General features: G+C 48.3%; 1 protein-coding gene across 2 annotated transcripts in view; it reads left to right on the forward strand.

Moving 5' to 3' along the window:
* Positions 1-1,708: 1,708 nt before the first annotated feature.
* Positions 1,709-24,117, forward strand: part of KLHL14 (kelch like family member 14) — a 241,383-nt gene continuing 218,974 nt past the window's right edge. For both annotated transcript variants that reach the window (XR_004538464.1, XM_033934959.1), the window contains exons 1-2: positions 1,709-1,777; positions 3,269-4,233. Coding sequence is in view for 1 of the 2 variants with exons in the window: in XM_033934959.1 (XP_033790850.1) it covers positions 3,311-4,233 (923 nt within the window). In the remaining variant the exon portion in view is untranslated. The remainder of the gene's footprint in view (positions 1,778-3,268; positions 4,234-24,117) is intronic.

Below are 24,117 nucleotides of genomic sequence, written 5' to 3' on the forward strand. Positions count from 1 at the left end.
GCAAGACACTCAACCCTCCAGTGCTTTAGGTACGCATTCAGACCTGATTGTGTACTGTTTTAATAATTTTGGGGCTTGTAGGTATATACCTTGAAAATATGCCTACACAAAATCAAACCTCAACAGCATAAATAAATACAAAAGAACAACATTATAGAAGGAACCTTAAAACCAAGGAGCCAGTCATCACAACTATGAATCCCACAAAAACTTAGGAATCAAGGAAACTCTTATATCTTGGCATCCCAAGTCCTCTAAATTTTCTTCACACTTCTTCCTCTAACCCTCTGTTGTAGTTCCTTCCTATTTCTCCTACTGTAAACCGTGTCGAGCTCTACGAACGTGGAGATGATGTGGTATACAAACCTAAGGATTAGATTAGATTAGATTAGAAAATATGTGTTATGCATCAATACATTTACTGACCACTAGATGAAACAAGTTAAGGTGTTTCTGGCCATTTGCATCCAGATTTTTTTGTGGTGCAACACTGCAAACCCAGAAAGTGTGAGGAAAAAGGCTGCCAGTCGGCTAATCCTTCCATAAAGCGAAATTAATATATAAATAAATAAAGTAGCTTCTGAACCCTTATGTGTTGAAGAGCTGACAAAGAAGTTCAGAGATGGTTGTCTAACCAGACAAAACGAAAGAGAAAATATGCCTTCAAAAGGGATCATAAATCTTCAAGAGAGCAGAGAAACAAATGTAAGAGAACCCATCTACCATTAATGGCATTTACTAGTTTCTTTTGCTGCGCAAAGAGGGAGGATGTACCCTGTCAAAAACCCACCAGGTGAAATACAAAGAATTCACAAAAACAGGACGCTCCTCAAGACAAGGCATGTGTGTGTGTGTGTGTAAAACTAATATCTAGTATATGGTGTAATCAGAGTACCCCAACCTAAGCTCATTGAGAAAGTTTGCATTTTTCACAGTACACCTTAGCATCATAAATCTATGCATGAGAAAGATGTAGTGGAAATTTGGGGGGGATTGGAGTTTATTTTTGTCATCTCTATGAGACAGCTACTCATTCATCCAGATCACAGCTAAGGGAGAGAAAAAAAGCTGGTCACAGAAATTAGCAGTTTCAGCTCAGCAGCAAAGTCGCCAGCCTGTGAAGGCAGAGAGAAATTGACTAATTAGCAATGCGCACTAAAACTTGACGGTTCTTTATAGAGAGAGAGAGAGAGGAGAGGAGAGAAGCGGGAGGGAGGGGGGCCTGGCTTCCACCCCCCCCCCCCTTCTTTCTTCCAAAGATGTTTGAAATCGCAGTCATTTACGCTCGACAATTTTTACAATAGCCTTCAGCCATAATTTTGCGAGTCTCTCCAGCATCCATCCCCCTGTATGGTCTCTCTCCATCGGCCATGCACGACCATTTCTCTCCCCAACCGTGGATTTCCTATTACTCTCGTTACGACTCACTGAGCCCCAGGCCCAAGGATAATGATGTGTTGTTTCTTGGTAGCATAATTTGTCACACGTACATTTTTTTTTCTTCTTCTCTTGCAGAAAGCTCTGCTCTCTCTCTCTCCCTCTCCCTCTGTCTTTCTTTCTCCCTCTCTCTCCCTCTCACACATTTTCTTGCCGTTGCTAATTCATGGTGATCAAATGATGTACGACAAAATAAATTGTAAAGAGTGACTGCCTGGAGTTGGGAACAAGACGGGGCTTTTTTTTTTTTTAACATCCTGCAAACCTTTAAAAAGGAAGGAGAATTTCTTTTGGGGGGGAGCTTAAGTGAACCTTTTCTTTGGCAGCTGGTTGTGAGCAGGTAAGTTTGTGGCCTTCTGTCTGTGTATATTGTGCAGTCTTATTTGCTTGGGGGGTAATGGATTTTTCTTTCATTTTTTTTGGTGGGATTACCGATAGTTGTGACAAACGTCTTTGGAGAATAAAACTCCACTCGCAAGAAATGGGTAAACGAGGAAGACGGGAGTGGGAGGGGGTGGGGGGGGGGGGGGAGAATGACCGGGTCCACTTAAAGGGAGAGGCTCTGAGATTCCTCATTACATAGTGCCGGATGGCAGTGGGCGAAGGGGGGAGTCCAAAAGCTTGGAGACCCATTTTATTAGCTCCAATTAGAAAAAGCATAACAATAACAATGTAATGTCTGTAGGCACCGAGTGACGTGAAATGGAATTAGTGGGGATCCTATCCGGCGGGTCTCTCTCTCCTTCCGCGTGAAAGAGAAATTGAGAAGCAGCAGGAACAGCTTTAAGAGTGACAAGATGTGGGGACGCAGAGAGCTGCAAAGCGCAATTAAGGCTTTTTGCACACAGCAAGTGGCTGAATTCCCCCCCCCCTTCCTTTTCGGTTCCCTCTCTACCCTTACCCCTTCGAGTGGGGGGGGGGGGGGAATAGAAAGAGCCCGAGCGGCGAAGTTGTCTCCACTGTGGCGGGCTCAGGCAGCCGCGGCGGACTACTGTCGCGAGCAAAAACTGGCGCCAAACACGCCGCGGGGTCCCTCTGGTACAGCTGGGGGGGGGGGGGGGGTGCGCTCGCGGCATTCTCAAGCGAGAGACGAGCGCTGGGGGTGGGAATAGTGCCCGTCTCTGGCTACGTGGGACTCACGAGGGCGCCGGCCGGATTGCACACAGGACGTAAGTCTCCCTGAAGCCGGCCACAGTGAATTCATTAAAAACCAGAGTCACTTGTTCCGAAGTTCAGTTCATAGCAAATGTATAGACCGGCCGCTCTGACAAGCAGCTTCAGCGCCCGACTTACCCCCTCCCCCCAAAAAAAACAACCAAAACCCACCAACAAAAAACCTCTCACTTGTGGGGAAGCTACAAGCCGCCACTCAAAGTTCACTTGCATGATACCGTTTAGCTGTTGTGTGTTTCTCAAACTTCTGATAAGGGGTGTGGGGGGGGGGGGAGGGGGGTCTGGCTAAGTATGCCAGTCTAGAATAAGAGTAAAGCGGAGAGGTCTGAGGGGCACAGATTTTTTTTGTTGCCATCTGTTGTTCTACCCAAAAAGATAAGCAACAGCACAAAAAAAAAGTTTATTTTGGCCAATGTTGCAATGGAACTGAGAAAATCATGCCATTGTCAGACCGTATTCAGTAGCGGTTTTACAGGTTGCTTGCTATAGGTATGTCGGGGAAGAGAGGATATTTAATTTTAAAAATTATTTTAATACCTAATAGAAAAAAAAGACAGTCCTGAAAAAAAAAAAAAGACCAAGCGGTGCACGTCTGCTGTGGTTCCAGCTCACCTCCCCCCTTTTTCTTGTCTCCCTCCCCGCCCCGCGTTTTTGCCAGGTCGGAGGCGCGCGCCTGAGAGGTCCGGAGCGAGGCTCGACCATGTCCAGGTCCGGGGACAGGACGTCCACCTTCGACCCGAGCCACAGCGACAACCTGCTGCACGGCCTCAACCTGCTGTGGAGGAAGCAGCTCTTCTGCGACGTGACCCTCACTGCCCAGGGTCAGCACTTCCACTGCCACAAGGCCGTGCTCGCCTCCTGCTCCCAATACTTTCGCTCCCTCTTCTCCAGCCACTCGCTGGGGGGCCAGGACGGGCTGCCCCCCACCAAGGATCAGCACCAGCCGCCCGCGCCTCCTCTCCCGCCAGTGGGGCCGCAGGACGAGCCTAGCACGCCCTCCTCGTCGCCCGAAGACAAGCTGCTGGCCAGCCCGCGGGCCATCAACAACCTGGTGCTGCAGGGCTGTTCGTCCATCGGACTGCGGCTGGTGCTGGAGTACCTGTACACTGCCAACGTGACCCTATCGCTGGACACTGTGGAGGAGGTTCTGTCGGTGAGCAAGATCCTGCACATCCCGCAGGTGACCCGCCTCTGCGTGCAGTTCCTCAATGACCAGATCTCGGTGCAGAACTACAAGCAAGTGTGCAAGATCGCCGCCCTGCATGGCCTGGAGGAGACCAAGAAGCTGGCCAACAAGTACCTGGTGGAGGACGTGCTGCTGCTCAACTTCGACGAGCTACGAGCCCTGCTCGACTCGCTGCCGCCGCCCGTGGAGTCCGAGCTGGCGCTCTTCCAGATGTCCGTGCTCTGGCTGGAGCACGAGCGCGAGACGCGCATGCAGCACGCGCCGGACCTTATGAAGCGCCTCCGCTTCGCCCTCATCCCGGCGCCCGAGCTCGTGGAGCGTGTCCAGTCAGTCGACTTCATGCGCTCCGACCCCGTCTGTCAGAAGCTGCTGCTCGACGCCATGAACTACCATCTCATGCCCTTCAGGCAGCACTGCCGCCAGAGCCTGGCTAGCAGGTAAGGGGGGGGGGGGGGGGGATACATCCAGAATGTGCCTATGTGTACGGTATGTGCAAAGTACAGGCCTATGTGTATAGAATCAGCACTGCCCTCGTGTGTGTATGTGTGTGCAGTCTGTGTAGAATATATGTGCATACAGTCACTCTTAAGGGTATATAGTTTAGGGTATGCTGCTATGTGCACATCAGTCATGTTTGTATTGTCAGCACTATTGTCTGGTATGTACAGTATATGGACACTACAGATCTGTGTGTTCCTGTATGGTACATGCATGTGTGTGTATGCAATCAGTACCGTCCCATGTGTATAATGTTTTAAGTGTAGACAAGATACATCAGTGCTATACCAAGGGTCTTCAGTGAACAGGAGCCAATGTTTACATTTGTGCTGCCGCCCCCCAATACACACATAGGTATGAACTCTGACACCCCCCCCCCCACGTGCCTTCCAAATGGTCTAATAATCCCAGTTTGACAACAGTCCAGTGCAGTGAGCCTAGTGTTTCTCTAACCTGCTCTTCCTGTTGCTGGTGCCTGGTTCACAGTCCCCATGTGGTTCACAGTTAACAGCTCACATCAGACATTTGACCTGCCTGGTTATCTGCAGATTTCTAAGGCAAGAAGGGAGAGATGCTGGTGGGAGGAATGGAGTGGGGACACAGCAGGGTATTGAACTAAAGGCTCAAAGGCCCTACATTTACTTTTGTTTTCAGTGCCACTTGGTGCTTTTTCAGTGTCCTGTCAACTTGTGTCTGTAAGTCAAGCCTCCCCCCCCTTGGTATATCACTGACATAGCCAGTAGAGTCCTGTATTTACTATTATGACTATCTTATGTGAGTACAGCAACCGCAGAGTACAATCCTGTGTGCATACAATCAGCATTATCACATTTGTGTGAACTGTAATGTCTCTCGTCGTTTGATATGTGCACAGTATAGTTTGCTTGGGTGTACAAACAATACAGTTCTCTTTTATGGGCAGTCTCCCCTCAGTCTATAAACTTGTGTGCACAGTTTTACAACTAGCATACAAAATTATGCATGCAGGTTATAGAATAGTGCCTGTTATGTGCCTATCTTAATTGTTAAATTAAGCGCTACTTGGCTTTAAATACCAATAAAATAGCCCTTTAATTAGTGCTAATTGGCACTGATTTACAGATATGTGTGTATCTACACTTACGGGCTGTTCTATGAACATAGCCCCCTCCAATATTCAGTGCCATTTAACCGGCCAGGAACGGCGCCTGACCGGTTAAATAGCATTTAGCTAAGTTTAATAGGCAAATCAGACTACATAAATAGCAGGCGAAGTTAGGACTGCTATTTAAGCAATCCGATTTGCCTATTAAATTTAGCCGGCCAGTGCTGAATATTCACAGATAGCCACTAACCATGAATATTCACTGCTGAATATTTGCTTAGCTGGTTAAGTTAGAGCCGGCCAAAAATCCCCCATATATTAATTGAATATACGGTGGAGCGCCAACGTTGGACAGAGAGCATGCTGCCTAGAGCCAGTGGAAAATTGTCCAGAGAGTGCCTAAATGCTGTAGCTCACAACAGCAAAGAGGGCGGTGCACATGGGTAAATGCTGTGCCTAAAGTTAGGTGCATGTATTGGCATTTACGTGCATAAGTGCTGTTACAGAATTGGTACTTATGGGGAAATTCTAAGGTAATATATAGAAATAAAACAAAAAACAAAGGAAATAAGGTAATCCATACATGTACGTGTACCATAATTCTATAAATGGCGCTTAAAATTTAGGCGCTGAGTAGTGCAGCACTGAGCGTGATTCTGAAAATTAGGTGCACTTTATAGAATCGTGCTTAGTGGCACCTAAAGTGGGCTTTAGCACTGATAGGAGAAGGTGTGGCTCGCTGGTAGAGCTGCTGCCTTTGAACCCAGAGGTTGTGAGATCAAATCCTAGTGCGGCTCCTTGTGACCCTGGGCAAGTCACTCAATCCTTTAGTGCCAACTACTTTGAATGTCGGCTTTGAAATGCCAGAGCCACAAAAAGGTAGTATAGAAGTCTCCATTCCCTTCCCCAATTCTTCATGCAGCTTATTTATGCCAGGATTTTCTTGGCCTATATGTGTGTGCCTAAGTTAGGCATCTACCATCCAATTAAGTGCAGTTAATGTCAACTACACATTGTTAATTGCTAATTCTCTTTTAAACAATTAAGTTAGGCCCCCCTAGATTGACTAGGCACCTAACTTTAGGTGTCATTTATAGAACTGGGGCCTTATCACCCAAATATTTGGTGCATAATTTTAGGCAACCTTTCGTGAATTTACTCCTCTGTGTATAGAGTGGCCAGTTTTCCACATGATCATCTCTGGGAAACATGACTAAAGTAACCAGGAACAAAAAAATAAGGTTTCAATGAATTCTGTTAGTTCAAACAATTTGTAGTACAACAAACCCCATCCTTTCATGTGAAAAAATAAAAAGGGTACTGAGGTTCAAACATGTAATGTTTTCAGACTTCTTATGGACCTATGACATGAAAATTGCCCATTTTCAACATTTTGGATCTGTGACTTAGGGCTTCTTCTATCAAACTGCGCTAGCAGTTTTTAGCGCTGAGGACCGCGCTGCTCCCGACACGTATAGGAACTTTATGAGTGTCGGGAGGTGCGCAGGCCATTCAGCACGGTTCACCGCACTACAAACTGCTAGCGCAGTTTGATAGAAGAGGCCCTTAGTCATGTTTTCCCAGAAACAGTCACATATAGTACGGTTCTATATGTGAAGAAATAGGCATTTAACACAGGTTCCATTTTATCAGCCGCATTAGCCGGCCGCCGCAGTAAAAGCTTCAATGCTCATAGAATTCTGATCAGTGTCGGAGCTTTTACCACAGCGGCTGTCAATTAAAAAAAAAACCAACAATCTAATTCGGCTTGATAAAAGGGGGCCACACAGTTTACTGCCAAATCCATGGGTTAAAACTGCCCTAGGCATATTGTTCCAGTGAGCGGGGTTAGGTCAGGGAAGGGAAAATATACAGGTAAACTTAGAGCCTGTTATTATTATTATTTTTTTTTTTTTAAAAGCTGAGCTTCTAAATTTAGGTTCATAAGTTTCTGAATTTGTTTCTTATTTTTTATTCAAGTATATAACCCTAAATTTCCTGCTGAAAATTCACCTAAATTTTGCACCTAAATTTAGGCCTTCTATTAAGTTGCCTTTGGGCCCTTTTACTAAGCTGCATTAGATGCTAATGCACACCTGATGCAGCTTAAAATGGCAAAAACCATAGAACATGCTGAGCCATCCTGTGGTAACTGTCGCCTAAAAGCCCTTGTGTTGGACGTTTTGGGCTTATGCGTTTTTTTGGTTCATTATGGGGTATAAGTGTAGACATCGTGGGGGTGTACTTGTAGACGTAGTGGTTGGCTGGGCGTTTAAACAGCTGAAGGTAGAGGCAGGCCATAATCAAAACAAGGACGTTTGTTTTGGTTATGGACACTTTCCCTGCTTCTGCTTTCAATGTTTAAGGCCTTAGGCCAAAAAGGGACTTAGATGGTATTTTTTTATTATGCCCCTCCATCTGTTTGCTGAAAATTTTTTTGAGGAGGGGGTTAGGTGGTTGATAGTCATGGAACAGCACAGGAACACCCACTGCGTGTTAACTGGTTAGTGAGCCCTTCGGGGCTGATTCTATAAAAGGCACCTAAATTAGGCCCTCTTTTATGAAGCTGCATAAGTCTTTTTTATGACCAGCTGCGGCAGTATTAGCTTTAACGCTCATAGGAATTCTATGAGCGTCAGAGCTTTTACCGCCGAGGCCAGCGATTAAAAAAGCCTAATGCAGCTTAATAAAAGAGGGAGGGGTTTAATTGACAAAATACCCTTAACAGCATCAATAATTGGTAAAAAAGAAAGTGAATTGGACAATAGGCACCTATCCGATTCTATAAAAGATAGGCGCCTAAGTGGGTGTTTCTATGGGTGGAGTGTTTAGTCGCTGCTAAGCGCATTTTTCCCAAAACTTATTCGCCTGAAATGTAGGTCTTTAAAACCCTTGCCTACATTTCAGGTGCTTAAGTTTTTTTCCTAAGCGTTTCTAGCTACGATTCTGAAAATTGTGCCTAAGTGTGACTGGTTCCATTTTTATCCCAGGACAAGCAGGCAGCCTATTCTCATATATGGGTGATGTCATCCACAGAGCCCAGATGTGGACAGCTTCGCAAGCAGACTTGCTTGTAGAACCTTAGAAAGTTTGTGACTGCCATACCACGCATGTGCGAGTGCCTTCCCGCCCAGTGCAGGGTGCGAGTCTCCTCAGTTGTCAATTTTCCGCGGAGCCGAGAAGTCCTATTTCGATGCACTGCACTAGACAGTCTACTTCGTGCCTTCTCTCACTGCTGCTTCTGTTCTTTTTAAGACAGGGTCGCTGTGTTATTTGCGTGTTTTTATTTTACTTAAAAAAAAAACAAACCAACTTTAAATTTTCTTTATTTTCTTTGTGTCACGGCGGGGCCTGCCTCACGGCCTCAGCCTTCAGGCTTTGATTTCGCCATGGCTATTTTTCAGTCTATGTCCTGGCTGATCACAGGTTCAAGGGTCGTGTGCCAGCTGTGCTACCCTTCAACCTTGACATTAACATCGAGTTCAGGTAGAGAAATCTTCGGCGGTATGGATCCACTAACCCCGGTCTCGACCTCAGATCCGGTCAAGTCTTCTACGGGGCTCCCGCCTTCTACCTTGACCTCGACCGTAATCAAACCTTCCTCATATGGAAAGTCCTCGTCCTCGAGCAAATCTGCCAAGTCTTCTCCTGAGGAGCTGCTTTCCTCGCTGTGTTCCTCAGGTCACATAGCGCAGCAGTCTGTTCCAGCAGTGGTTCTGAAGCTGCCCAAGAAGCATGTCTCCAAATCAAAGCGTCATTCTTCCTCCTCTTCCTCGGAAACTATAGCCACACCAAATGTACCAGATCAAGTCTTGGCTTCACATTTGCAGGCTATGATTCAGACCATTATGCCTCAGGAGTTTGGTAATATGCTTGCCAAACATGCTCCTGCTTCGACTTTGCTTCCTGCATCTCAGCCTGAGCTCTCAGCAGTATCACAAGGAGTCGAGTCCTTGGCAGTGCCTCGAACTGAACCTATACACTCTATGCAAGGAGTTGAGTCTTTGCGAGTATCTCATCTGGAGCCTATGCACTCTATACAAGGAGTCAAGTCCTTGGGAGTGTCTCAAGAAGATAATATACATTCAATGCAAGCAGTCCAGTTTTACGATTGTCTCGTCTGGAGCCTAAGCAGTCTGTACAAGGAGCTGAGTCCTTGCCAGTGCCTCAAGATAGCTCGACACAAGGAGCTCAGTCCTTTTTGGTGTCTCGACCTCGATTTCCAGCCTCCAGCCCTCCTTTCTCACATAAGGCGCTGCCCTTTTCGAGGTATAGGGCGAGGACTTCTCGACGTTCCTCTCAGCGGGACCTGCCTGGTTCAAGGCACAGTTCTCCACATCAGTCGAGATACCCATCGAGGCCCAGGTCCTCTTCTCGAGACAGGCTTGCTCCTCCAGGCCTAGAGACCCTTCAAGGCCTCCAACTCCGAAGTTGAGGACGCCTCCTAGAGAGCCTTACCACTATGGTTCTTCTCCTGCGAGGGATTCTATCCATTCTCTCAGTGAGTCATCTATACCTGCATATTCAACCTCAGGTATCAGTACTCCAGAGAGGCTTCACCTTCGTTCTCTGTTATGCGAGGTGCCTCGAGGTCACCTTCTTCCCCTCGAGGTCAACCTTCCTTGGAGTGAATATTTTTTACTTCTTTCCTCAATATTACTTTGGACTCTGATTCCAAATACTCTACGAAGTATTTAGAGGAAATGGGTATGTCTCGTCCTCCTGCAGAGTCTCTTAAATTGCCCACTAATAGACTTCTTTCTCAAACTTTCAAGCGAAATCTTGAAACACCTTATTATCCCAGGACAAGCAAGCAGCATATTCTCAACATGTGGGTGACGTCATCTACGGAGCCCCGTAGTGGACAGCCTCGCAGGCAGACTTGCTTGTAGAACTTTCAAAGAGTTCGCGAGTGCTGCAGTGCGCATGCACGAGTGCCTTCCCGCCGAACGTAGGTCGTGCGTCTCCTGTGAGGTACCTCAGTTCTCAGTTTTCTGTGGAGCCAGAAGCACCTGTTTTCTCAGCTCTGCTGATTTTTGAGTTGCCTTCTCAGTCCCGCAGCTTTCTTTCTTCTTTATTTGTTTCTTTCTTTTAGTCACTTTGCAGCGCTTCTCTTTAAAAAAACAAAACAAAAAACCTTTTATATTTCTTCTGTCGGTTCATCCGGTGGGGCTTGGGCGCAGGCCCTACCGCCGGCCCTCGTTTATTTTTGGCCGTGTTTTTTTCTATGTCCTGGCCTCTTACCAAGTTTAAGAAGTGTAGCCAGTGTAATCAGGCGATTTCTCTCACCGACCCCCATTAAGTGCTTGGAGCCTGAACATTGTCCTGAGTCCTGCCTGCGCTGTGCTACTCTTCAAAAATGAGCTCTCCGGAGGTGTCGTGCCAAGATCCTGGAGATCTTTGGTCCTATGGAGCAGTCTGCAGAAAAGGCCTTGACCCCCGTGGTGGCCTTGTCCTCCAAGTCCTCGACCTCGAGCAAGTTGCCCTTGTTCTCGAAGGCCTTGTGTGCTGTGCCTCTTAAGGTCTCGTCCTCAGGCAAGTCTCCTCTTCCCTCCACAGGTACGCTACCTAAGAAGCCTCCAGCTGAGTCTCAGGCAATCCAGGCAACGAGTTCAGTCGTGCTGGCCTCTATGAGACCTCCTCCTAAGTGTGCCTCCAAACATAGGGAATACTCATCTTCGAGGTCGCCCTCAATGGAGCGCACTGCTGCACCTTCCAGACCAGAGTCATTGGTCTTGGTGCCTGTCTTCGAGGACATGCTGCAAGCTATTCTGATCACGCAGCTTACCACTGTTTTGGCCAAGCTTGCCCCTGCCTCGACCCTGCTCTCTGCGAGCCAGCCTGAGCATTCTGTCAAGGCACCACAAGCAAAACCTCATCAGTCTTGACCATTGTCCTCCAGTGACTCCTCGCCTCATCCTTCCAGGTCTGAGTCTCCAGCTACTCAATCTGTTTGAGACAAAGGGGAGAAGCCTTGTTCGGGGCCTCACTCAAAGCACTCCTTGTCCTCGAGGCACCTTGCTTCAAAGAAGACTAAAGAGTCTCCTCAGAAGAGTACATAGTCTCCTATGCCTCGTTCGTCGAGGCCCATCAAGACCCCTTCCAAGCCCAGGCATAGGACTCGAACTCCGAAGCTTTCAACACCTCATACTTCTCCACCTTGAGGCACTGCTAAGTCCCGGACTCCTCTATCGAGGCCATCTCCGAAGGATCCTCCTTCGCCTGTCTCTGTGAGGCACAAGACGAGGCTCTCAGTTCCTCATACTCCTGGGACTTCTCCATTGAGGCTTCTTAAACGTAAGCATTCTCTGACTCCGCCTATATCACACAGCGGAGCTTCTTCTTTGACTCTTACGTTAGATACTGACATTCCTTCTCAATACTCCAGGGAGGCTTCTCCTTATTCAGCGGCGCCTAGGTCTCGCAACACTTCGCCTCCTGAGGAATCTTTAGCTTCAAAATCCACATCTTTTCAAGATTTATTTTTGATATGAGTAAGGCTTTTCAGCTTGATCTTCAGTCTGAGTCTAAGTATACTCCTGAATATTTGGCTGAAATGGAATTGCCTCATCCGCCAAAGCATACTATGAGACTGCCTATGAATCCTGTTTTGAAACAAACTTTCCTCAGGAATCTCAAGACTCCTTATTCAATCCCCTCTAAAATGAAATCTTGTTACCGCACGGTTCCTTGTAAAGGGTTTGAGAAGCCGCAATTGTCTCACCAATCCTTAGTGGTGGAATCATCTCTTAAAAAATCTAATCCCAACAAGGTTTATGCTGCCGTCCCTCCAGGCAGAGAGGGACGCACAATGGATAAATTTGGACGCCATCTATATCAGAATTCCATGATGGCAAACAGTATCTTGAATTATAACTTCATATTCACATCCTACCTGAAGTACTGCATTAAGACCATGCCCTACTTTTTTCTTGATTTGGCTGAACACCGGTTGCCTGCGTTTCAACAACTTCAGCAGACCCTCTCCCAAATATGTCTCTTCATGCTTCAAGCCACTTATGATGCATTTAAAATGTCATCTCGGGTCACTGCTTTTGCTGTGGCAATGCGACGTCTAGCTTGGCTACGCATTGTAGACATGGACCCTAACTTGCAGGATCGTCTAGCCAATTTACTGTGTCAAGGTAATGAGCTCTTTGATGACTCCATTGAGCCTGCCACAAAGCCTCTCTCAGAACATGAGCAGTCCTTTGCCTCTTTGATTCGACCTAAGGCTAAAACTCCAGCTTCCAAGCCTTGTAGACCGCCTCCACGTCGATATCCACAGAAATCTACTCCAGTTTTCTCCAGGCCTCCGCCTAAGAAACAATCACAGCAGCAGCGTCAACAAAAACTCCAGACTCCTGCTGCAATCTAAGTCTGAGCATAACGTCCACCTGCATCCATCAGACTTCTCTCCTTCCCATAGGTCTGCTCCATCACTCCACCTGCATCCTCAGACCTCTGGGTTCTCACTATCATTCGGGAGGATTACTCACTTCAATTTCTTCAGATTCCACCAGATCTCCCTCCAAGAGAGTTTCCTTCCAGCATGTTGCAACTTCCCCTTCTTCTTCAGGAGGCTCAGGCTCTTCTTCGCCTTCGAGCTGTCGAGGAGGTCCCCTTGACTCAATGGGACAGGGGCTGTATATACCCGTTATTTTCTAGTCCCAAAGAAGACAGGGGATTTGCAGCCTATCCTGGACCTCAGAGTCATCAACAAATTTCTTGTCAAAGAAAAGTTTCGGATGCTCTCTCTTCTAACACTGTACCCCCTGATGGATCAAGGGGATTGGTTATGCTCTCTAGATCTCAAAGAGGCTTATACTCATATTCATCCAGCCTCTCACAGATTCCTAAGATTTTGGGTGGGAAATCTTCATCTTCAGTACCGAGTCCTTCCTTTCGGACTCGCCTCATCCCCCAGAGTCTTCACCAAATGTCTGGTGGTGGTGGCTACAGCCCTGCGGACACAGGGTCTTCAAGTCTTCCCATATCTGGACGACTGGCTCATCAAAGCATCGTCTCAACAGGAGGTTATTGTAGCGACCCAATGAACTACAGCATTTCTCCAAAGTCGTGGGTTCGAAATCAATTTTCTGAAGTCTCAATTACGTCCCTCCCAAACTATACAGTCTATTAGAGCCATACTGGACACTGTTCAACTCAGAGCATTCCTGCCTCAATCACATGAGGACACTCTCATTCACCTTTGCCAACAAGTGTCTTCCTCACGTCAATCTCAGCAAGACAAATGATGGTTCTTCTCGGTCACATGGCTTCTACAGTTCATGTGACTCCTTTTGCTAGACTTTTCCTCAGAATCCCTCAATGGACCCTGACATCTCAGTGGCAGCAAACTTGCGACCCACCCTCTCAACACATTACAGTGACTCTTTCGTTGAGACAATCTCTCCACTGGTGGATGCTGTCTTCCAATCTTTCCAGAGGTTTGCTATTCCACACGCCCCCTCATCAAAAGATTCTCATGACAGATTCTTCAACCTACGCTTGGGGGGCTCATCTCGATGGTCTCCGTACTCAAGGCCATTGGTCCAGCACGGATCGTCAATGTCACATCAATCTGTTGGAACTCAGAGTGATCTTCAATGCTCTCAAAAGCTTTTCAGCATCTTCTTCAAGACCAGGTAGACCTCATTTGCACTGACAACCAAGTCGCCATGTATTATGTCAACAAGCAGGGAGGAACAGGATCTATCCCTCTTTGTCAAGAAGCTCTGAAGCTTTGGAATTGGGCAATCCTTCACAACATCTTCCTCAGAGCTGTCTACATCTAAGGGCAGCAAAACTGTCTGGCAGACAAATTGAGTCGTCTTCTACAACCTCACGAATGGACACTCAATTCCTCACCTCAACATCACATTTTTGCTCAATGAGGAACTCCTCAGATAGACCTCTTTGTGTCTCCCCACAACAACAAGCTGCCTCAGTTCTGCTCCAGGATATACCCTCCTCATCACCTCGAGGTAGATGCTTTCCTTCTGGAATGGACGAATCAGTTTCTCTATGCATTCCCTCCATTCCCTCTGATTCTCAAGACTCTTGTCAAACTCAAGACGGAGCCTAAAGTGGTTTCAGAATTTCATCTCAATCAATCCATTGTTCTTCCAGTGTTTTTTCCAAAGCCTCATTCTCATCCTGGAGAAATAGCGCTTCATACTCTGGTCTGTAAACGTGCTTTAGCTTTCTACTTGCAACGCACTCAACCTCACATAACTGCTTCTCAACTTTTCATCTCCTTCGATCCAAATAAGTTGGGGTATCCTATTTTCAAGTGAACCATCTCCAATTGGATGGCTGTTTGCATCTCTTTCTGCTACGCTCAGGTTGGTCTCCCTCTGCAGGGTCGAGTCACGGGCCATAAAGTTAAAGCTATGGCGGCATCTGTAGCTTTCCTCAGATCAACTCCTTTTGAGGAAATCTGCAAGGCTACCTTGGTTCATACATATACCTCTCATTATTGTCTGGATACTTTCTCCAGACGGGACGGTCATTTTGGCCAGTCAGTCTTACAACATTTACTCTTCTAAATTGCCAACACTCCCTCCATCCCATTCTGGTTAGCTTAGAGGTCACCCACATGTTGAGAATATGCTGCCTGCTTGTCCTGGGATAAAGCACAGTTACTTACCGTAACAGTTGTTATCCAGGGACAGCAGACAGATATTCTCAAGACCCACCCACCTCCCCTGGTTGGCTTCTTAGCTAGCTATCTGAACTGATTTACCTCACAGGAGACACACAACCTATGTTTGGCGGGAAGGCACTCGCACATGCGTAGTGCAGCACTCACGAACTCTGCTTGCGAGGCTGCATGCGAGGCTGTCCGTTATGGGGCTCCATGGATAACATCACCCACATGTTGAGAATATCTGCCTGCTGTCCCTGGATAACAACTGTTACGGTAAGTAACTGTTTTCCATTCCTGCTGTACCAGGAAAGCTGGAATCTTGTTACAGGATGGTTCACTGTAAGGGCTTCGAGAAATCTCAGTTGTCCCATCAGTCTCTTCTCGTGGAGTCTTCTCTGAAAAGTTCCAAACCTGCCAAAGTTTATACCACTGTCCCTCCTGGAAGAGAGGGAAGGACCATGGACAAGTTTGGTCGTCGTTTGTATCAAAATTCTCTTATGGCATTTGGTTGACATCCTGCCTGAATTTTGCAAATATATTCCGCAACATTGTCTTCCAGAGTTTCAGCATGTGACTACCACTCTGGCTTAACTCCGCAAGCATCTCCTTCAATCTTCCTCAGATGCATTTGAACTTTCCTCAAGGGTCACTGCTTTCTCAGTGGCAATGCGCCGGCTTGCCTGGCTCTGCCCTGTAGATATGGACCCCAATCTTCAAGATCGTCTGGCCAACATCCCTTCTCAGGGCAATGAATTGATGACTAGATCGAGGCAGCTACTAAACGATTGTCCGAGCATGAAAAATCGTTTGTTTCCATCATTCGACCTCAGCCTCAGCCTTTTACCTCTAAGGGCTTCAGGTCTCTTCCCTCTTACCAGAGGCGTTTTTTCTCAGAGAGCAGCTCCTTATACACAAGCTCCTCCTAAGAAACAACCACAACAGTCACAGAGGCAGCAGAAACCTCAACTTCCTGCTGCGCCCTAGGCCTCTCAGCCTTTTTGACCATCTAATACAAAGCATTAACTCCATCGTTCTGCCTCTCTCCTCTCCACTTCCCATTGGAGGTCATCTCCATCATTTTTACCAACGCTGGGAGATCATTACATCAGACCTCTGAGTGCTGTCCATCATCAGGGAAGGATACTCTCTTCATTTCATCCAGGTTCCTCCAGAACTGCCTCCAAGAGAGTATCCTTCCAATCCATCCCAGACCGCCCTTCTTCTTCAGGACGCTCAAGCTCTGCTCCATCTCCGTGCCACCGAGGAGGTTCCTCCAGACCAACAGAACAGGAGGATTTACTCCCATTACTTCCTAGTTCTAATCTGCGATATATACCCTTGTCTTTTTATTTATATAAGTTATCCCAGGACAAGCAGGCAGCATATTCTTTACGCATGGGTGACGTCACCGACGGAGCCCTCGGTACGGACCTTTTTAACTAGAAAGTTCTAGTTGGCCGCACCGCGAGTGCCTTCCCGCCCGACGGAGGAGTGCGTGGTCCCCAGTTTCTTCGTTTCTGCGGAGCGAAGAAGACGCGTGTTTTTTTCAACGGCCGTTGAAACTACCTTTTTTGCCTTCCCGCTCGCGAATTTTCTTGTTGTTTTACTTTTCTTACCTTCGGGTTTCCTTTTATTTTCCTTTAAAAAAAAAATTTTACTTTCTTTTTTCGAACTAGCCCCGGCGGGGCCTGTTGCCACTATACAGGCCTCCGGGTTTGATTTTGCGGAAGCCGTATTCCCATTCATGCCCCCGCAGCCAGGTTTTAAGAAGTGCCAGCGGTGTGCACGCCCGATCTCTCTCACTGACCCACACAATTGGTGCTTGCAGTGTTTGGGTCCTGAGCATCGGGCGGAATCCTGCACCCGCTGTGCCACTCTTAAAAAGCGAACACTTAAGAATCGCCAGATTCAACAGAACATCCTATTCGGCACCGGGTCTGCGATGGAATCCTCTGCGTCGACGGCGGTACCGCCAAAATCGACACCCACCACTTCGACGACTCCCGATCCAACATCGGCGCTGCCGGCGCCAGGTAAGCCAGCTAAGAAGCCTTCCTCTTCCCTCGAGCGCCCGCCAGCCACAGTGGCGGCACCGACCATACCGGCTTCACGCCGGCCCCGGAAACGCTCCGCCCCGATCTCGGTGAGTGCCTCGTCATCGGCCTCCTCATCGCCGGGGCGTGGAGCGGCACCTATGGAACCGAAACAGAAGAAAGCGGTTCCGGTGCCACCCCTGGATGACCGCATCGCGGCCATCCTCCAAACACAATTACAGGAACAGCTGCAGCATCAACTCCAGCACCTGTTACCCACTATCCTGGCACCGCTCCTTTCGGTACCAGACCGGCCCGAGCCCCGCGCCGAACAACCGGTATCCACCCCATCGGTGCCACTTAATACGTCCATGCCGATTCTCTCGGCTGAACAACTCCGTGCCCATCCTGTAGTTCACTCACATACCACTACAGATCCGCCTCGGGACCGGACGGGACACCGTTCTTCCCGAGACCGGGACCGACACCAATCTTCCTCTCCCGGTACCGTTTCGGTGCACTCGGGCAAGTCTCTATCTAAGACCCACCATACCGAGCCTTCCACCCCGGTTTCTCGGCACGCGCACCCGGAGGTCCGGGACCCGGACTTATGGGAAGAATCCCCCCCCCCGGTACCGAGGAGGATATCTCCTCATCGGACGAGGAACCCTCAGCGCCCGATACCACTTCCAAACCTGAGCAATCCTCGTTCTCCAAGTTCCTCAGGGAGATGTCAGCGGCTTTGTCTCTCCCCCTAGAGTCAGACTCCAAAAAATCCCAAGCTTTTCTGGAGGCCCTGGATTTTGAACAACCACCTAAGGAGTTCCTCAAGTTACCCGTGCATGACATACTCCGGGAAACCTTTTATAAAAACTGGGAGAACCCTCTTACGGTCCCCGGGGCCCCCCGCAAGTTAGATAACCTTTACCGGGTTATCCCGATTCCGGTGTTTGATAAACCTCAATTGCCCCATGAGTCTCTCCTTGCTGAGTCCACCTTAGAAATCTAAAGGGCTCCAGTGTTTATGCCACCACCCCTCCTGGCAGAGAGGGCAAAACTATGGACAAGTTTGGCAAGCGGCTCTACCAGAATGCCATGCTGGCTAACAGGGCGAACAATTACACGTTCCACTTTTCATTTTACATGAAACACCTGGTCCAAAAGCTGTCCGCCCTTCAAAAATATCTCCCAGAGAGGAAGATTCTGCTTTTCCAGCAACAAATTTCCAGTCTCCTTCAACTGAGAAAATTTATGGTCCGCTCTGTCTACGATTCCTTTGAGCTGACCTCTCGTGCCTCTGCCATTGCTGTCGCCATGCGCCGCCTAGCTTGGCTGAGAGTATCGGATTTGGACATCAACCACCAAGACCGTCTAGCCAACGCTCCCTGTCTTGGGGATGAACTTTTTGGGGAGTCCCTGGATTCCACCACCCAGAAACTCTCGGCCCATGAGACCAGATGGGACACCCTGGTTAAACCCAAGAAAAAGGCTCCACCTGCTCGACCTTACAGGCCACAGTCCTCATATCAATGCAGGTTTTCAGCCAGACCGCTCAATCCACTTTCGCAACAACCTAGGAGGCCCCGCCAGCAACAACACCACACCCAGGCTCGTTCTCAATCCAACCAACCTGCCAAGCCTCTTCCACCTTCCAAACCCTCTCAGCCCTTTTGACTCCTCTCTCCAGGGCATAGCCAGTCTCCCGCCTTCATTGCCTCTTCCTCAACCAATCGGAGGCCGTCTCCACATCTTCCTCAGCCGTTGGGAGGTCATCACCTCGGACCAGTGGGTCCTCAACATCATCCGCCACGGCTACTCTCTCAACTTCCAGACTCTTCCATCAGACAATCCTCCCGTAGAGTCTACTTCTCACTCCTCCCAAACCCCCCTCCTCCTGAGGGAGGTCCAATCCCTCCTTCTTCTCAATGCCATTGAAGAGGTGCCTCCGGACCAAAGGGGTCAGGGATTCTACTCCCGCTACTTCCTGGTTCCCAAGAAGACAGGAGACCTCCGTCCCATTCTCGATCTCAGGGACCTCAACAAGTGTCTAGTCAAGGAGAAGTTCAGAATGCTCTCCCTTGCCACGCTTTACCCTCTTCTCTCTCAGCACGACTGGCTATGTTCCCTGGACCTCAAAGAGGCCTACACTCACATCCCAATCAATCCGATTTCACGTCGCTACCTACGATTTCAGGTACAGCACCGTCACTATCAGTACAAAGTGCTATCTTTTGGCCTCGCTTCATCGCCCAGGGTGTTCACCAAGTGCCTTATTGTGGTAGCGGCCTTCCTCAGGTCTCACAACCTCCAGGTGTTCCCCTACTTAGACGATTGGTTGGTGAAAGCACCTAAGTCTCCACTTGTGCTACAAGCCACTCATCACACCATCTCTCTCCTCCATCTCCTGGGGTTCGAGATCAACTACCCCAAGTCGCATCTACTCCCCACACAGCGACTTCAGTTCATTGGAGCAGTTCTCGACACCACACTAATGAGGGCGTTTCTCCCCTCCGACCGTCAACGGACCCTGCTCCACCTCTGCCGTCAGGTACTCCTTCATCACTCCATTCCTGCCCGACAGATGATGGTCCTCCTGGGCCACATGGCCTCGACAGTCCATGTGCTTCCGCTGGCGCGACTCCACCTCAGGACACCTCAATGGACTCTTGCCAACCAATGGTCACAGACCACGGATCTTCTTTCTCATCCCATCTCTGTGACATCGTCTCTTCAGCAATCTCTTCAATGGTGGTTGAACTCCTCAAATCTTTCCAGGGGTCTACTTTTTCATCTACCCCCTCACTCCATGACCATAACCACGGATGCCTCCCCCTATGCGTGGGGAGCTCACCTGGGAGATCTACGCACCCAGGGACTCTGGACCCCGCAGGAGCGTCAACATCACATCAATTTCCTAGAACTCAGAGCCATGTTCTATGCTCTCAAGGCCTTCCAGCACCTTCTCTGCCCTCAGGTTCTTCTCCTGTGCACAGACAATCAAGTCGCCATGTACTACATAAACAAGCAAGGCAGCACCGGATCGCGCCTCCTTTGTCAGGAGGCTCTCAGCATCTGGACTTGGGCCACGGCCCGCAATCTCTTCCTCAAGGCTGTCTATATCCAGGGCGAACAGAACTCCCTGGCCGACAATCTCAGCCGCATCCTTCAACCTCACGAGTGGACTCTGGACCCTTCCACACTCCACTCCATCTTTGCTCGCTGGGGCACTCCGCAGGTGGACCTCTTTGCAGCACCTCACAACCATCAGCTGCCCCAGTTCTGTTCCAGACTCTTCTCTCCTCATCGTCTGACCCCAGATGCATTCCTGCTCAACTGGAGAGATCGGTTCCTCTATGCCTTTCCTCCACTTCCTCTGATGTTGCGGACGTTATCCAAACTCCACAGGGACAGGGCCACCATGATTCTCATCGCTCCTCGGTGGCCTCGACAACACTGGTTCTCCCTCTTGCTTCAGCTCAGCTCCAGGGAGCCCATTCCTCTTCCTGTGTTTCCTACTCTACTTACGCAACAACGTCAGTCTCTACTGCATCCCAATCTGTCTTCGCTCCACCTGACAGCTTGGTTTCTCTCGGGCTGACCTCTCCAGAGAATCTGTCTCAGCCTGTCCGTCTCATTTTGGACGCCTCCAGGAAACCGGCCACCCTCCAATGTTACCATCAGAAGTGGACCAGGTTCTCCTCTTGGTGTCTACGGCGTCATCACGATCCCACCTCTTTAGCGGTGGAAACTGTACTGGACTATTTGCTCTCTCTGTCCAATGCTGGCCTCAAATCTACCTCAATCAGAGTCCACCTCAGTGCCATCACTGCGTTTCATGAGCCTATCCTCGGAAAACCTCTCACGGCTCATCCACTGGTTTCCCGGTTCATGAGAGGCCTCTTCAATATCAAACCGCCTCTGAAGCCTCCTCCTGTCGTCTGGGACCTGAATGTGGTTTTATCAGCCCTCATGAAACCCCCCTTTGAGCCTCTTGCCACAACCTCGCTCAAACTTCTCACATGGAAGGTGCTTTTCCTCATTGCCATCACCTCTGCCAGGAGGGTTAGTGAGCTGCATGCACTGGTTGCCGATCCACCGTTCACTGTTTTTCACCATGACAAGGTGGTTCTGCGTACCCACCCTAAGTTCCTTCCCAAAGTGGTCTCGACTTTTCACCTCAACCAGTCCATTGTGTTGCCTGTCTTTTTCCCGAAACCTCATTCACATCCTGGGGAACAGGCGTTACACTCTCTGGATTGCAAGCATGCCCTTGCCTACTATCTTGATCGTACAAGGGCTCACCGCTTGTCCCCTCAGCTCTTCCTGACCTTCGATCCTAACCGTCTAGGTCGCCCTGTCTCTAAACGGACGCTGTCAAACTGGCTTGCGGCCTGCATCGCGTTCTGTTATGCTCGGGCCGGTCTGTCACTGGAAGGTGCTGTCACGGCCCACAGGGTTAGAGCTATGGCTGCTTCTGTTGCTTTCCTCCTTTCCACACCCATTGAGGAAATCTGCAAGGCCGCCACCTGGTCCTCAGTTCACACGTTCACTACTGCCTGGATGCATTCTCCAGATGGGATGGGCACTTCGGCCAATCTGTACTACAGAATTTATTTTCCTAATGGCCAACCATCCCTCCTCCCTCTCTGTTAGCTTGGAGGTCACCCATGCGTAAAGAATATGCTGCCTGCTTGTCCTGGGATAAAGCACAGTTACTTACCGTAACAGGTGTTATCCAGGGACAGCAGGCAGATATTCTTACGTCCCACCCTCCTCCCCGGGTTGGCTTCTTAGCTGGCTTATCTTAACTGGGGACCAAGCACTCCTCCGTTGGGCGGGAAGGCACTCGCGCACGCGCGGTGCGGCCAACTAGAACTTTCTAGTTAAAAAGGTCCATACCGAGGGCTCCGTCGGTGACGTCACCCATGCGTAAAGAATATCTGCCTGCTGTCCCTGGATAACACCTGTTACGGTAAGTAACTGTGCTATATAGTCTTGTACAGTATGGTTTCATGTGTGCATACAAGTCAGTGCACTTCTCTCTTCAGTGTAGTTGAAAGTAAGTGGAGCAAAATAAAATTCACCAAATAGGTCCACAGTGAAATGGAGACAACCAAAGACAAAATTGTGGAGGTGACAATCTTGACAAACAATTTATTGTGATAAGTCTTCACAATTAAAAGCGATGCGTAAACTCACCAAATCCAAATGGTACATAGTATCAGATCTGTGGTATAGACTGGACACAGCCAATGTTTTGGAATGAAACAACCTTCTTCTGGGGTCCTATATCTATATAGGACCCCAGAAGAAGGTTGTTTCATTCCAAAACACAGACTGTGTTGGGTTCATACCACAGATCGTCGCCTCCACAGTTTTGTTTTGTCTTTGGTTGAAAGTAAATATGCACAGTGCAATCTGTTGTGTCTGTGTTTCGGGGTTCATAGACAAACCCGCGAAAGACAAAGGCGCGCGCCGACAACTGAGCGCAAGACGGAGGTGCGTGCGCCGAAGAAAATTACAGTTTTTAGGGGCTCTGACGGGGGTTTTTGTTGGGGAGCCCCCCCAGTTTACTTAATAGAGATCGCGCCGGCGTTGTGGGGGGTTTGGGGGGTTGTAACCCTCCACATTTTTCTGTAAACTTAACTTTTTCCCTAAAAACAGGGAAAAAGTGAAGTTTTCAGTAAAATGTGGGGGGTTACAACCCCCCAAACCCCCCACAATGCCCCCACAATGCGGCGCGATCTCTATTAAGTAAAGTGGGGGGGTTCCCCCCCACACCCACCCCACGCCCCCCCATCAGATCCCTAAAAACAGTAATTTTCTGCGGCGCGCACCTCCACGCTGCGCTCAATTGTCTGCGCGCGCCTTTGTCCCGGCGCGCTTTTGATCTGACACCGTGTTTTGGGACATCATATGTGAATTTGTGTAATACCTTTCTGTGGATGAGTGGACAGTCCTGTGGTGTTTTTGCAGGAGGAGAGAGTTCATTCAGACATAATATTTGAAGCCAAGCACCAAAACCTTTACAGAATCTTAGCATTATTTTGCTAGTAAATTGAAAAATATGATTGAAAGAAACTCAGAAACAGTCTGAACATTTTAAAAAGATATGACAATGTAAAGGCTTTTTCAGTGACTCATGCATACACTTTGTATTAACTCTGCTTTATCCCCCCTCACCCAGTTGAAAGGAGTATTGGACTTTCCTTTTCTTTTTTTTGTCATGCCTTAAATCCTGAGTAGAAGACTAATTCCAAAATGTTGACCATTAATATTGTGATGTTCTCTGGGAAGAGTTGTTTTTACTAACAGAAGTTCAGGTGCTCATTGTCTTATTGGAACAAGTAACTGGTATTCAGAGATGGTGCAATTCATCTGCTCAAATACTTTTTAAACATTTTCCTGGAGAGTATATTCTGTATTTTTGATTGACAGCTATTGGCCAGTTTTGCTGTTTTCAGTCACTGGGTATGGGTTTTGTAGTTCAAACAGCTGTGTTCCTGCACCTCTCAGCTTTCACTCCTCTTTCTGCTTCCTTCCCTCTCACCTGTCCTACTTTCAGCAGATGGGCTTATGATATGCAGGATGTCAGCGTATCTAGAACTCTAAGATCTGTATAGATGACAAGTTGTCATTAGCGTTTGTCTGTAGTTTCTTAGTAGTGATAATATTATTTCCATAATAGTTTCTCTTTCAAGTTAATCATTGTAGACAAACCCTATCAAAAATAACACCTAAGAGCAGTAATTAGATTTAGCAACACATATAAAATCATGTGACTTGAAATCAGTTATAGCTATAGATGCAATCTTTTGATGCACTGTATTTCTAAGCATTCTTAAAGCAATTACAAAAAGGAAAAAAATAGTGGCAAAAAGGGGCATATAGATGTTTATTTCTCCAAATTTCCAGGTTGCTATTTTTGAAACGTACTTTGGAGATGGCTCTGTTTAGTGGTTGTCTGTAGTATGTCTAAATCTGAAGATGGGGGGGGGGGGGTTGGAGGCATGGTTTAGGTGGGACAAGGCCAGACTTATGATTTGGACATTTT

The sequence above is a fragment of the Geotrypetes seraphini genome, chromosome 2 (genome assembly GCF_902459505.1).
Source record: "Geotrypetes seraphini chromosome 2, aGeoSer1.1, whole genome shotgun sequence".
NCBI lineage: Eukaryota > Metazoa > Chordata > Amphibia > Gymnophiona > Dermophiidae > Geotrypetes > Geotrypetes seraphini.